We start from the raw sequence: 16,108 nt of genomic DNA on the forward strand, positions 1-16,108 counted from the left end.
AAATTTGGGGCCTATGTTAAGTTGTCTCAGTAAGACAAACAACTCCAACACACAGTCAAAAGCCATCTTTATGTCGGCAATGAGAATTGCTGCTAGTCCATCCAGTCTCCCCACCAACGATTTGTGTAGCCATATATTGTGCTGGGTGGCCCATCTCAGCATGAAACTGGACAGGTCCGATCGAAACAACGGGGAGGATCACTTGTCATTCTGTTAGCCAAAGCCTTCACAATTATCTTAACCTCTGCATTAAGCAGAGAACTTAGGCTACAGGGTGGGTGGGGGAGCGGTGGAGGGGAGTGTGCTTTCTGATTTGGGTATTAATATTTCTGCTGTGCGCATGCCTGGCGGAAGGTGTCCACTCTCCACGGCCTCTCCCACCACCTTTCTCAGTACTCAGTTGTCTTAGAGACATGGACTTTAAAAACTAGGCTGGGAACACGTTGGGTCCCGGTGTTTTCCCTGGGTTCAACTGGTTTACCCCCTATGCTAGGTCAGCCGCAGAGTGGTCCTCCTCTTAAGGGAGTCCTGTTCTCCTTCGTGAGTCCCCTCAATGGGAGGTCCTCCAGAATCCCTCCCCCATTTTACTATTCTCTGGACAGATGTTCATCTTGCAAATAAAGGTCTTTCCAGTATTCTGCAAATCTGCATGCCACCTACCCCCCCCCCCCCGGTCACCACCAAACCACTCCAGACCAGGACATGAGTAAGTTGTGACTTTTTGCGGTGAAACGTAGTGCTAAACTTGTTCCCTCACTGATAAATAAAACTTTGTGATGCTAGTCAAGCCTTGCATGGGAATTTTATAATTTGTTTTTGTTTCATTTGCTTCTTACATTTTTCTCGGGTATTACACATTTTCTTTAGGTTAAGCTTGTCTGCTCTGTCATTGCTGGCAGGGGCTGAGTTTAGGTTGAAATTACTGAAACATTTGACTGGACCTAAGAGATTGGTGACATTATTATTTGTTGTGGGCTTTCTGTGGGTGTGGAGCAGCAACAACTTGTTGCGGGTAGGACTTTTCAAGACCACATTCCAAGAGTCACCATTAACACAGATGCTTCCCTAACCAGGTTCTTTTTTTTTGGGGGGGGAGGAGGGGAGTGTCACAGTGCAAGGTGTGTAAACCCACTGCTCAGCAGGGTTGCCACATAAACTACCTTGAGCTTTTGGCCATCTGCCTCACTCTCAAAGCGTTCCTTCCACTCATCCAGGGCAATGTTGTCCTAGTGAGGATGAACAACATGACTGCCATGTACTAACTACCAAAGCAGGGAGCCACTAACTCACTTTCTCTTTTTCTGCTGGCGCAGACTATCAGGCATTGGGCGTTTCACCTATACATTCATCTGATGGCTGAATACCTCCCGGGCTGGGTAGCAACCAGCCCACTAGTGGGAACTTTGGAACTCCACCTGCAAGTTCTGCTCTAGCACTGGGGCACTCCAGACGTAGATCTCTTTGCCATAGCTGAGAATGTAAAATGTACGAATTTTGCCTCCAGATACTCACACCTACAATACATGGACAGTGCACTGTAGATCAACTGTTAGGGATCTTTGCATATGCTTTTCCACTCCTCCCACTCATTCCCTTCAAGGTGCAAAAGATGCTGCAAATGTCCCAGACCATCATCCTTGTAGCTGCGATATGGGTCAGGCAGCAGTGGCACTCATCTCCACTCAAAATGTCTGTCAACCCACTTGAGAAGTTCCCCAGCAGGCTGGACATTCTCATGAGGAACTAAGGGCAGATCAGGCATCCAGACCCCAGGCAGCTCAATCTAGCGATCTGGCACCTGTGGTTCTAGAGTTCAGTTACCTCCATCTCCCAAGTGCATGGATATACTCAAGGAGTCCCTTAGACTGACCATACATACCTCCTAAGGAGCTACGTGGAAGAGGTGTGTCCACTACTGCATCACTAAAAAGCTATACCCAAATAAACTCTGCTGTCCAGGAGATCACCTTCAGGATACCATCACCAAAGGTCAGGCCTAGACTACACCTCGATACAGCTGTATCTAGTAGCCATAGCAGCCTACATGCAAAATAGGGAACACCCCTCCCTCTTTCGCATATCCGTGGTGAAAGCCTTTATGGAAGGTTACAACAGGGTCATTCCTCCTAGGGTTCCACCTTCCCCAGTGTGGAAGCTAACGTTTGTCCTCACCAGACTCATAGGCCCCCCTTTGAGTCATTACACTCCTGTCCTCTCCAGTATCTCTGTTGGATGGTGGCCTTTTTAGTTGCAATAACTTCCCTATGATGCTATAATGAGCTGCAGGCCCTCACACTGCTGCAACCCGGGTAGGTTCCTCCCTAAGGCATTTTCTCCAAGTGACTAGGCCAAAGATTTCCCAGACTTTTCCTCCTAACTAGACTCGATAACAGAGAGACCACTCGATTCCCTAGATGTCAAACTCACCCTTGTGTATTTCATTGACATAATCAAACCCTTTTCTATTCAGCTGTTCGTTGCCTCTGCAAAGCCCCACAATGGCCAGTATATATCTAAGGCAGGCATTGGCAGGTGGATATTCAAATGCATCTAGACTTGCTGTCTTAAAGCCAAGAGATCCTTCCTTGTCACACACAGGGCACACTCACCCTGCAAAAAGGCTGCAACGATGTTATTTCTAGGAAATATTCCCCTAGCCGACAAATGCAAGGCAGCTATGTGGGCCACCCTCACACACAGTTTACTGAATGCTGTTGTGTGGATGTCCTAACCAGACAACAGACTATGGTTGGCCAGTCAGTTTTAAGGACCCTATTTAGTAAATCTACATCATCCACATGCTAAACACACTTAAGGCATAGGTACTGCTTCACAGTCCATGCAGACAATGTGTACCTACCACAATACATGCAAAAAACCGAGAATGTTCCTTACCCTGTAAGCATCTGTTTGCAGTGTGTAGTGCTGTAGATTCACATGCGCCCAACCTCCTCCATGGACGCGTGTGACTCTGATCGCATATCTGTAATCTATTAATTGCATTCTTTTTTGCGAAATACATATTTGCATCATATTGTGTACACTCACTGTGTGAAAAGCAGTCTAACATGGAGTGAGTGCCTGTGTGCCTTGCCAACTAAAGGAGGAGTCACTATATATACCTTGTGACTCTGAAGACTTCTTTGGAGAAAAACTACTTCCAAATGTGCCCAATACAAGGTGGCAGGAGTATGCATAGCAAGGGAATCTACATCACTACAGGCTACAAACAGATGCTTGCATGGTAATATTTTCCTTTTTCACCATTGTGTGGGAATGGTAAATCAGGCTGAGCTGGTCTCCTACCTAACCACTATACTATCATGGCAAATACTGATATGTAGACGTTTTTGACAAGGAGCGTTGGGGGACTGGGGCACGGTGCTAAGTGACACCATTTCTACGCATATTGAAACAATGCGTGCCCATTTTGTCTTCCCACTTAAAACGCAGCCTAATAAAACAGAGGGTGGAAGACTTCACCGCAGGTAGACAGCACAACTGTTTTATACCATATTTTCCTCCTATGCAAGAGGGGTCCTAATTTGGGTTAGATCCAAGATTTCCTTCATAATGGAGAAACTGTAAATGGACACGGAGGAGCACTGCGTTTATGTCAGAGGGCAATTAGATGGCAGGCAAATGGACTTAACTCTGCTTCCCAAACACATAACAGGCAGTTCATAAAGACCGCATTCTTCCACTATGGACAGCATCCTTGCTTGCGCCTCTCCCGCATGGCAGAGATTTCAGTGTTGTGATAGATGTGAAAAAAGCCAGATTACATTTTTCTCTTACAAGAACCCACATGGAAACTCGCAGGAAAAAATGGTGAAGTGGATTGTGGGCTGGGTGTGGACAGCAGTGTATGAGAGTTACCTACCCGAATTATTGATACTACTCACCCCTTCCTACTTTACAGTTCTGCATCAACATGTATTTTTTTTTATTTTTAACAATTTTTTATTTTTGTAAGTAACTTGGCATCGATTACAGCGTGTCAATACATATCATTCAGTCTCGCTTGAGGTTTCAATCCCACCATACCCATCATAAGTGTGTACATTAAATAGTGGGGCAATCTCTAGCGGTATCAACCTCTACATCAGAGTCCAGCTTTGGGCTTCATCTATGTTGTTCCATGTATCTTGAGAAAAACTGCCTTAAAGTACTCGTTTTCTAAACAGTAATAGCTCCTCGCTGTTGTTCATCCTGCACCATCTCACCCTCTCCTCAATACCTCATCCCCGTTGTGTACTGTCCCCTACAGCTACCACCTCTCGGGCCGTCGTGCCTCACATTCCTCCCACCCCTGATTCTTGACTTACATGGACCCCCGCAGCACATCTTAATATCTGTCTCGTGAGCTCCCCTCCTTGGAGTGTCTCCTACTCTAACTCACTTCCCATCTGTTACATGCAGGCCGTTCCCCAGACGCCCACATTTTTAAACCTTTTTTGCATGCATCCCCTGCCCTTGTCAATCTTTTTCCATCAGCTTGCAGTGCTCCATGCTTATCTCCCAGTCCCTGTATACTAGCAGGGCGAGTCTGTGCTGCAAGTCCAGGGGTATCCCAACTGCATCCTCCAGGGACTTGCGCACCTACTCCCAGAAGAGGTGCGTTTTTGGACAGGCCCACAAAGTGTGCAGTAAGCAATGTGTGCTCCAGCCCACAACCCCACAAGCACAGCGCATTGTCCGCTTTCCCCATTTTTTGGAGTAGGATACTTGTGTAGTATGTCCTGTATACTACTTTACGTTGGATTAGCTGGTAACTTGTCTTTATCGCTGATGCTTCCGGGAATCCAAGCACTGTCTGCCAGTCCTCCTCATCCAGCTCCCCCACGTCTTGCTCCCGTCGTTCCTGCAGCCTTGTGAAGGGGTCCTGTGTATTTCTCATTAAAGTGCAATAGTTGAGTGAGATGTTTTTTCCCAATTTGGCCAGCCAAAAGTCTCCCCTTTAGAGGGGAATCGTCCTGAGTTTCTTCCTTCCTGGTTGTGCTCTCCCGGAGCGTGTCCCTCAGCTATCTCTACCTCAACCACTGTGACTCTAGAATCTCATATTCGTTCTACAGATCTCAAACAGTACTACACCATTTGCGTCCCAGGTATTCGCCAATGCGAAAAGTCCTTTGCCGTCCCTTTGCCAAAAAACCTCCTAGCATGGACACCGCTTGCATCCTGGTACCTTTCCACAGTGATGTTTTAGGGATTAGCCATTTATCCCACTTCATTCCCTGTGCAGTCTGCACAAAGTGTTCGCAAATATCTTGTTGCGGGACCAGCCTGCGGATCTAGTTTTCCCCCCATGCAACGCACGCAGATAGCTCCAGAGTCCCATTCCTGTCTTGTCTAGATGGAACGCCGGGTCATCCCAGTCCAAATAAGCCTGGTCATTGACTATTCCAACCTGCGCCTGCCTCATAGTACTTCTTTGTGTTCGGCAGGGCTATGCCTCCATCATATTTGCTGCACTGCAGGGCCTTCATAGTGATCTGAGGTTGTTCCCCCTCCCGCCCACAGCAGCTTTTTGACCATTGAGTTCACTTTAGCAAAGAGATTATCTGAGACTCTATACAGCAATTTTGAAGAACATGAAGAAGCCGGGAAAGTGCTATCTTAAACATACCCGCCCGGACCATTGCCGCACATCTCCCTGCAATCGCTGGACCATGGGCAGCAGATTTGCCTCATAGTGTGGGGCCACATTCCTGGTGATCAAGATCCCCAAGTACTTGAATCTCCGGGGGTGCATACGTAGTGGAAGAAGCAATGTCCTTACCTGTTCCCAACCACCCACAGGATACAGTAAGGACTTTTCCCAATTGACCTGAAAGCCGGAGTATCTATGAAAATCTGGAGCATGACACTCAGGTGAGTGAGTGATTGCTCTACTTTCGTCAGGTAAAATAGGATGTTGTCTGCGTATAAAGAAATAAGATCTGCACATCCTGTACCTCCCAGCGATCCCCAAATTAGGGCATCTATATGCACCCATACTGCCCGCGCCTCTATCACCAGCATGAACAGCATTGGTGACAGCGAGCACCCTTGTATGGTGCCCCCCTCACCTGGAAGCCTTGGAATACACAGACGTTCATTTTCGCTCTAGCTCTGGGTTTTTCATACAACCGTTCTATCAATCGGATATATTTAGGTCCAAACCCCGTTTTAGCTAGAATTCTAAACAGGTAGGGCCAATCCACTGAGGCAAATGCCTTATTGGCATATATCAACACTTTTGTCCTCTGTTTGCCTAGCCTCTCCACCGCTGCAGTATTATGCACTCGTCGTAGATTCAGTTTAGTCCAATGGCCTGGCATAAACCCGTTTTGATCCGAGTGCACTAGGTCATTAATCACCTCTCGCAGTCTTGTGGCTAATTCCTTTGCCAAAGTTTTTGTTTCTGTGTAATCAGCCCGCATGACTCACATCGATCTCAATGCTTCCCAGCTTTAGGGATTAGAATGACTCTTTCTGTTCTCTGATCCTCTGACAGTTCCCCTAATGTAAACGCAGCTACCTAAGCTGCGTGTAGTGGGCCCGCAAGTAGTCTGATCTTTTTACGGAATAACTGTATAGGTAACCTGTTTGTGCCAGGGGCCCTCTCTGTCTGCATGCATTTGTCCCAGTGTTAATGCTACCTCCTCCACTATATCAGCCGCCGAATCCTTTTTCTGGTCTGGCCGTAGGTGTTGCACCGGCAATCATTAACAAAATCCATCACTTTGTCATCTGGGGCCTGGAGTTTGGTATAATATAAGGACTCCATGTAGTCCACAAACCCTGTTGCCACGCGTTCAGTGCCCTTCACTCATTCCCCAGTCTCCAGTAGGATCTCGCACACATGTAGTCTCTCCGTCTCCTTGCTCCCTATCTACGCTAACAGTTTGCCTGCCTTATCCCCCGCCTCGTAAATGCCCTTTTGCTGAGCAAGCTACGCTGTTTTAACCTCTTTCCGGGCAACCAATTGGTAGTCCTCTTGGGTTAGGTCTATATCCCTCTTTAGTTGGGGGTAGGGCTTGCCGCATATTCCATGTCTAACTGCATCAGTTGCGTTTCCAGGCGAGTCAATCTACTAAGTCGTTCCCTTCTATCTCCTACTTCTCCCGAAGTAATTACTCCCCGGATCATGGCCCTGTATGCCTCCTGTAATGTGATCTGGCTCTGTACTGTTAATTTGTTCTCCTTAAAACAAAGCTTAGTGGCCTTATCCAGTCTTTGAGTTCCTGTTTATTAGTGAGCTGCCAGGTTTCCATCCTCCATTCCCGGGTTACCCTTGAGCCATTAGTGGAATATGAGACCCTTAAAGGGTAGTGGTCATTTAACCCCCGCGCTAGGTATTGGGCCTCTGTGAATTTGTGTATTGTGTCTCCCAGGGTGAAAAACCTAGATTGCATGTTGTGCGTTTGAATGGTACAAGTATCCCCTCCCCTGCCACTTTAGGACCCTGCAGGTGTGGCATAACCCCATTGCCCATGTAAGTCCTGCCAGTTTCGGCAGTGTTGCCTCTACATCCCTTCTAGAGCTCATCCTATCCAAATGTGTGTCCAGAACATAGGTTGAAATCTCCCCCTCCTCGGAAAATCATAAGAATCAGTGGTGCAGTTGTTAGGATATTCCCTATTTTATCACTCATCAACATCTGCGTTCCTGGTGAGGCATACACATTTAGTAACAGTATGGTCCTTCCCTCCAATTCATCCATCAGGGCAACATAACAGCTAGTAGTATCCGTCCATCTGTGGGACACATGGAACAACAATCTTCTGACAAGAATCGCCACCCCCCAAGAATCCTAAGTGTAGAGTGAGGAGCATGCCACCGTGTACCTCCCTTTCCCTAAGTTGTGGTATTGGCCATCCAGGAGGTGAGTCTCCTGCAAAAACACTGTCGGTTTTGTGCCTATTGAGTGCCTTTGTCACTAAGCCTCTCTTCACTGTTATCCAACCCATTAACATTCCACGTTCGCAACGTCATTTGTGGTGTACGTGTCATGACAGCTTTAAGTCCTTAGTCTCCCATCCCTTCCCCACATCCTGGTGTTCTCGCCCATCTTTTGCCCTGCTGTGATTATACTCCGATGCTTTGTGAACTTCCCCACCAACTACCCCCTCCCTACCTTACCTTGCCATGATCCTGCAACTGACAATCCATCCAATCCATAGTATGTGTACACCCCAACTACAGACACCATTTCAACTTTTTGGCACCCATGGCTGGGGCGCAGCAAGTAGACTGAATAGGAGTCACAGATCTTGTCTCTGCTTCTTCAATGTCTCAGGCTATGAGTATCTCATTTACTTAAACAAAGTCTTTGCTTTTCGGGGCCCCAGGGTCTATACAAAAATCTCACCATGGAGCATGTGCGACTGCCCACCTGCGGGTTCACTCTCGGGCAGTCCAGGGCAGTGAAGCTGATGGAGGTCCACCCTTTAGTCCATTCTGTGTTTCCTAGCCAAGATCCATAGCGGACAACATTGTTTTTTTTTTTTTTTTTTTTTTAATAGGGCCGCATCTGCAGGGTCTATTGCCGAGGAGGGGGGCAATCTGGCTAAAACAATGTCCGACCATAATCTAGTACTGATGCTTACTGATGGCATTGGCAATGAGGCATGGCCTTCTGCATTATCCCCACATGGTTGATACATCTACACAACTATTTTTAATGTATTCTATAATAAATGTGGTTTTAAGAGTTGATTTAACATCGCCTGAGCACTATTATTGTGCCCCCAGTGCACTCTGTTGCTTGTTAGGGACCTCTATTCCTTATAACACGTTAAAATTACTAGCAGTGAACTGAGCAATTCCTTTTTTGCTTTAAGCTCAGGAAATGATGAGCTGCGCTGTTAATTTAGAAGCTGTTTTAATTTCCCTTATTCATCAGAGGGGTGTTTTCCAATGGTCTTTTCTTTTTTTCCTTTTTCTTTAACAAAGGACTTTCCTTATTTTGTGTAACACACTGTAAAATGCCGACCACGGTTGAAGAATGTTACTTTAGTTGAAACCTTCACTGCAGTGAATATCTTACACCCTAAATGACTTTGCTTGGCACTGTGAAACGAGGTTACACTTCGCAGTAAACGATTTTAAATAAAAAATGTAGATTTCAAATGTTTACTTTTTAGCTGTTTTTATGTTTTGCAGGTGAAATTAAACGGATATTAGAAAACGAGCTGAAGATTCCTGCGTCCAAAATGCTGCTAAAAGGTTGGAAGAGCGGGGATGTAGAAGATAGTGTAAGTTTCACAACAGTCTTAAATAAAGAGGAATTGGCTGCCATGGTGACTTAGTGTATGGTGGAGGGGATTTGTGCTAAAAACACTTTTTAGAACACTAGACATAGGACCATTTCACGTGGGCCCTTGGGATGTCATTCACTTTGAGAATGTTTGAAAAATATCTTTTAAGAGCAGGCACTGGTCCCACTGCCTACTTTAAAAAAAAAATTGAAATGAAGTGTTTCATTTTTGTTTTTCGACATGCCCCGCTTTCCTTTAAGCAAAGCAAACTGCGTTTTAAAAGCCCCAAATAATAATGATAATTTTTTGTAAAGTGCTCGTTTGCCCAAGGGCATCCTGGCCCTGGCATCAGAAGTAGTGAAGGTTTAAAAAAAACCTGCATAGATGACAAAAGAGGAGGTACTAAGTGCGCAGGGCCTATGAAAAGAACCGGACTTTACGTTGTTTCCTGAACTGCAGATGAGTGGATTGAGCTTTGAGTTGCAATGGCAACATGCTCCACAATTTAATGGTGGCATCAGGAAGACCTCTGCTTTCTTAGAATGCTTTCCTGATTTTATACAATGCCATCAATTTGGTGGAGCCAGAACAAAGAGGTCTTCTGGGGATATACCAAAGAATATTTTTCTCAGATATAGTGGGCCAGAATTGTGAAGGGATTTGTGTGCTGCCAAGCAGAGTACCTTAAAGGCCACTCTTTTTTTTGACTGGAAGTCAATGTAGCATCTCTGTAGTTTGAGAGACTGATGCCTATTTCGGGATCTTCATAAGAAAGCGAGCTACTGCATTTTGAAGTGTTTCCAATTTACTCATCTGACTTTTTTGTATGCCCATAGAAAGGGCATTACAGTGGTCAATCTAGGAAAAAGGCAAAGCGGTTTACGGCTTAATCCCACTTAAACTATCAGTACTTCACTTTAATTATCTTTTTAAAACATTTGTTTTTGCTAATAGTAACACGCCTGCGACTCTGCGACTGTTCCTTAATCATATTTATGCCTGCAGAATGTTATAGTACTGGTGTTCAAAACAGGTTCCATATAACTTTAATGATTTCAGTTTTCAATATGACAGGAAAAAACGTCAATATTAACAGAACAAAAGGTTCATGGGAACCGAAAAAATGAAAACCGATCTTCTGTGTCTCCATGTGTTACTGTGTAGAAAACAATAGAGTTTTGTTCACAAGAATCTACTATTAAGCTTCTTGATTAATGCCATATGTAGGTAATTTCCTTACCTCCTCGCTCAACCCTGCCCACCCTGTTAATCACACTTTCATGTCTAGTTTTTTTTTTTTTTACCCTAGATGTTCACCCCCTTAATACTGCCACTCACTGTCAGTTGTCCCAGCATGGTTCAGTGCTACCACTGTACTCTTTACCTAGGTTTATGTTATAAAAGACTCCACACACATACCTCATTCGTTAAACGGTTATAGAAGAGTGGGCAGCTGTGAACTGCCCCTAGGTTTTCTTTCTTTATTAAGGCACATATTACCACTAACCTCCCTTGGGCAAAGTAGAGAGGATATATCACAAAAAAAACTTCAAAGACTTTGACAATAGTGGAAGGATAACGCCTTAGTAATTTGGTGCTTATAAATGCCTAGCATTATCCTTTCTACCCAGGGCAATTCAATAATACTGCCACCACTCAGTCTTATTACCACCTGCCCGAATATTAAGCACTGCTTGTGTTTATTGATGCTTCCTAATGGTAGACCATTGAAGCTCCTGCAGTTCAGTGTCACATGATGTTAAGCCTTAATACTTTTTAGCAACATTGATTTTCAGTAATGCCTGTAATTATGCTTACTTAAAGTCTGGCTGCATTGTTAGTAATGGCTAGGACAATTGCGTCTTTAGGATCATTGCTGGCACTGAAGATTAATGCTCATTTTCTCCCTGAGGTCATAGTATGGGCTGAATTGATTGAAAGCTTTCAGCCCTCACAGGAGTTCTATCCTGGCCCCAAGACACGTGTCAATAGCCTACGAGCCTGTGGAGCAGAAAGAACAGCTAGGCCTTTCACTGAGTTACATGTGGGTTATTGTACAGGATGGATCAGTCGAGAGACAGTTGAGACCTGGCAGAGTCCCATTTTGGTTTTGAAAAGTCAAAGAATGTGAAAAGACTGTAGCTATAACATCTCATTCTGTATGACGGGATTCTCTATAATATCCACATGGAGTGGCCAGGAATAGCATTGTAAAGAAACATTTTAACAATGAAAACATGCCTATAGGAGCGACCAGTTTGTAGTATTCGTGTTTTTTTTTCTTATTAAAAAGTTAGCCCAATTAGCTATATTAAAACTACGATGATAGACTTAAACACCAATGTTCATAATGTTTTTTTAAAACCCCAAAATAAAGGGAAAATATAGCTTTCAATAGACTGAGTGCACTCACTGCTCTTGCTTAATCTTTAAGTTCATAAGGCTGTCAGCTTTTTCATCATGTAGTATAGGGTTGATTAGGCAGTTTGGTTTTACGACACACCGGAGAAGGATCCCTGAACACATTTTAGGCTAATTTTGGCAAACAAACCTGTGATTTTTTTTTGGTGAGTTCTTCGGCTTTATTCGACTGTTTAAAATAACCCTCCAGATGTTTCTGTAGTGCCTTTTTCCCCTGAACGGTTTCTTTCATCACCTTCTTGTGAGACACCATGAAGGCTCTTTTCGAAATGTGGGCTGCATGTGAAGGAAAGCAGTCCTAGAAATGAGGAACAAAATGTGTGTCATTTGTCTTGGAATTCTCGCTTTATCACAAAGTTCAGGATCTGCCAGGGGATGTCATTTAAGTGAATCTGGGGCAGGTAGGGAGTTACCCAAAGTTGAATTGAGCCATTCAGCCTTGCAGTTCACATCTCCAGAGGGGCAAGCAAGTTTTTTACTCTTGGCATCCATATACAAGGTTAATGGAGGCTAGAGTCAAGAAGGTATGCTTGGTGGGCTCTAGTAGCCCTGGAACTACAGCTACCATAGACATAGCTCATGTTTTCCTTAGTAGTGCCTAAAAAGGGCTTAAGTCTCATAAATAGAAGCCAATGCATAAAGGTTTAGCTTTCATGCTACCCTGTTGGTGATCTTATGGCCCAAACTACATAATTTCCTGGAGAAACTCTGCAAGATGGACATTCTGGTGATCTGGCACAAAGTGCACCAATGTTGGAGGAGAAGGTATCACTTCTAGGAAAAGTAAGTTTCCTGAATCTTCATGACCTATAAGACTTTCACCTAAGCAACGAAAATTGTGATCCTGGCAGGTTTGTCTACTTTGGAATTTGGATGACTAAAACTACTTTTCCTCTTCAGCTTACCGTTATTAAGTTGTCTTGGAAAAGTAAGATAAAGAGTTGGAGTAGCAGTAGGCACTAAAATATTAGAATTACACGAGGTTATATAGTATATAGAGGCAACTGTAAGGAAATTAACCCGTTTGACCTCCTGGCTGTTGCAGCTCATCTTCGGCTACTGCAATTGGTGAGAGCTCTTCTAGAAAAGGCAAAACGAGAAAGATACGCCTCCAGAAATTCAGCTTTTTAAAAGGTGTTGCCATCCAGCCTCTTGGCCTTGCAGAGCTCACAGGAGGATCTCTCTTGGTCACTGATGCCCTCGTCAGGAATGAAATACAATGAAGAGGTTCTAAAACCTTTGACATCGATCATCTGAACCTCTATTAAGAGACGCTAAGTGAGAATGTCATGATCGGGAAGGCCTCGACATGCTCCAAGAACCAGAATATATGCGACTCAAGAAGCGACATGGGCACCACCATGGTCAGAAGAGGAGGGTAAGAATTTCTCCAGGCTCTGACCCCTTCATCGTTAGGAATATACATCACCTCCAGGCTCTCTCATAGTGTCTACAGCTTGGATGCACTAAAATGCAGCTTGATCTATCTTATATATTCTTCCCGTAGAAAGAAAGCAAACTGAAATGGATGCTGTGGGTATGAAAGCTTGCACAACCTCTGCCACAGTTGTGAATCCGTCACGTTTTACATCTCTGTAGAAGACTACAACAGAGAACTTAGGATACTCCAGTTTTTGATCCGTCATAAAATCACATGCTTGAATCATTCCCATTATAGAAGTGGGAATCCCACATTACATTCCAAAGCAGTGGAAGTAGTATACATAGCTCACAATGGCAAAAGATTTTTATAGCTTATCTGCATCATTTATAAAGAACCAAACTCCAGCCAATCAGGCAGTAGAACCCTTTAGAACACGCCCAGCAGAGGCAATATCCCTCATATTTTCTACTGCATGTTGTGAGATAGGAAGTCTTTCTGAGCTCTGCTCAGCTCTTCAGCCAGTATCTACATTTAGCTTATCCAGATTACTTCTGATCTATTGCTATGCAACATGTCAGAATCCTTGAAGAAAGGACCTTTTGGGACCTGTGGGAAGACGAGGCTGCATTGGAAGACCCTCAAAAGGAGTGTGTTTACTGCCTTCACCCTGCCCACAAGGGAGAGGACTGCAAGATTAGTAGAAGTTTTTCCTCAAAAACTCTCAAGGCTAGAGAGGAGAGGCTATTACTCTAGCTTCAGAAACGTAAGGTGAAAACGACTGCCATTTTTGACGAAGAGGACAGTGAGGGTTCTCCTACCTCACAAGAAAAGCCAAGAACAATAGAGAGGTCATGACAAGGGTCACCTGAGGAACAAGGAAAAGCCTTTAAAAAGACACATCATGGCTCTTCCACCAGTACCTGTCATAAGGAAGAAAGTGACAGACCTCCTTCTGAGGCAAGATCTGAACCTGCCACTCAATCTCCAGCCTTGATTTTAGAGCCTAGAAAATTATCCTCAAAGTCAAGTTTAAGCTGAAAACCTTGTGAACTAATGTAATACCCTCAAAACCATTGTTAACAGCAATCCGAGTAAAAACATTGACAATGAGATCTACATCATCTACCATCACTCAGTCTACAATGATCACCTTGTAGACGACTTCGTCAGCAACGACGACCGTGCCATGAACAACAACCTCGTTGTTCATTACCATTTCATCAACGGCAACACTGTCGACACCCACACTGCTGTCGTTAACTACAATACCAACAAAGATTTTGTCAAAGAGATCGTCAATAGCGTATCCATGGGAAAAGTCATCTTTGTCGGCAGCAATGAAGGCAAAGAAACCCCTGTGTTAATTCTCAGCTGGATTTGAAAACTACATAATCAATGAGGGACCAAATTGCACAGGATATTTTGTGCCCAGAGCATACCTCTTCCTGTAATGTCCCTCTTTCCACAAGCCACTTGTTGGATATGGATGACTCTGATGAGGATGATGATGGGCCTTTTAGAACTGCTCATAGTCTATCAGAGCTCTATGTCAAATCCCAGGATGATGAGAACAAAGAATAATACTATGAGCAAACGTATCCGAGACAGCCAAGGCAATATCGGGAGCGCTTTCATCATTTTGCTCCTCCAGCAGCACCTGGAGGCATGCTTCAGGTTCCCATAACCCTGGTACAGGATTTACAGGGCATGTTTCGGGATTACTACAAACATTTTCCTACATCGGCAAGAACACCGTCGTCACCAATGCATCCACCACCTCCTGCACCTAAATCGCCTATACCTATGCCACCTCCTGCGACTCTGAGAATGACCTCAGTGTCAAGCATTGCTATGCCTTCTTGAGATGACCCATCCTCCTCAGATGATTATAGGAGGATAAAATTCAAGATACTCAATCTGTTGCCAATGAATGGAAGGACTACCTCGTCCCTACACCTTCTCCTCCTGAACCACAACCTGTGGATTCACTACGAGAGGCTCATGGTGGTTTCCATGCGTTCATGGAAAGAGCAGCCAAGCGTTTTCAGCTTCCTATCACCATAAAACAGTTGGATTGATTCATATATGATTTTAAAGAACAATCTAGGAAGACAGTAAGAGTAGTCCTCATAGTGGACTATGTATGGAAGGAAGGATTAAAAATAATGGGAACTCCAGCACAGTTACAGCGATTCTGCCAAGAAGTGACAAAAAATATAATGCCCCTGAAGACTCACTGGCATGTGTGATAGGACATCCAAAACTGAATACTGTCATTACCCATGCTGCTCAGCGCTGGTCTAAGAATCAGTCTACACCAATTTCAACACCACCTGACAAGAAAGGTAGACGCCTTGGTAACACTGGTAAACAGTTCTCACTCATATCAGGCACAACTGTCTGCCCAGCAAATTTGTTAGCAATCTTGGGCAGATATGGCCACCAAATGTGGTCGGCCATTGCCACATATCTGGAATTTTTGCCAGATGACAAAAAAACTGAAGCAGGAAAGATTCTGTAGGAGGGTGAGCATTCAGCATTGGCAATCATAGACTGTGCCATGGACATCTCCCCCCTAGGTTTCCAACAGCTTGCAGGATCGGCAGTGCTTAGATGCCAAGGTTGGTTGAAAGCTACCATGTTTCTGCCTGAAGTCCAAACCAAGATCTTGTATATACCATGCGACGAGGACACCTTGTTTGGCAAACCTGTTGATCATGCCTTGCAAACAATTAAGGACACTGCTAGATTCTTAGGCAACCTACAGTTCCTTGGAACACCTCTAAGTGTGGTGCGTGGTAGAGGTGCCTATTCCTATGGGGGAGGATACCAGCGATACCAGCCATACCAACTGTAGGAGGCTGGCCTGGCTCGTAGTGGGTACCAAGGGGTACTTACACTCTGTACCAGGTCCAGTTATCCCTTATTAGTATAGAAGAGGTGTTTCTAGCAGCTTAGGCTGATAGAAGGTAGCTATAGCAGAGCAGCTTAGGCTGAACTAGGAGACATGCAAAGCTCCTACTATACCACTGGTGTCATATGCACAATATCATAAGAA

General features: G+C 44.6%; 1 protein-coding gene across 2 annotated transcripts in view; it reads left to right on the top strand.

Annotated features, from left to right (window-relative positions):
• FAF1 (Fas associated factor 1) overlaps positions 1-16,108 on the top strand; it is a 1,413,415-nt gene that overhangs the window by 275,461 nt on the left and 1,121,846 nt on the right. For both annotated transcript variants that reach the window (XM_069232690.1, XM_069232691.1), the window contains exon 5: positions 9,151-9,242. In XM_069232690.1, coding sequence (XP_069088791.1) covers positions 9,151-9,242 — 92 coding nt within the window. The remainder of the gene's footprint in view (positions 1-9,150; positions 9,243-16,108) is intronic.

This window comes from Pleurodeles waltl, chromosome 4_2 (assembly GCF_031143425.1).
Source record: "Pleurodeles waltl isolate 20211129_DDA chromosome 4_2, aPleWal1.hap1.20221129, whole genome shotgun sequence".
Classification (NCBI taxonomy): Eukaryota; Metazoa; Chordata; class Amphibia; order Caudata; family Salamandridae; genus Pleurodeles; species Pleurodeles waltl.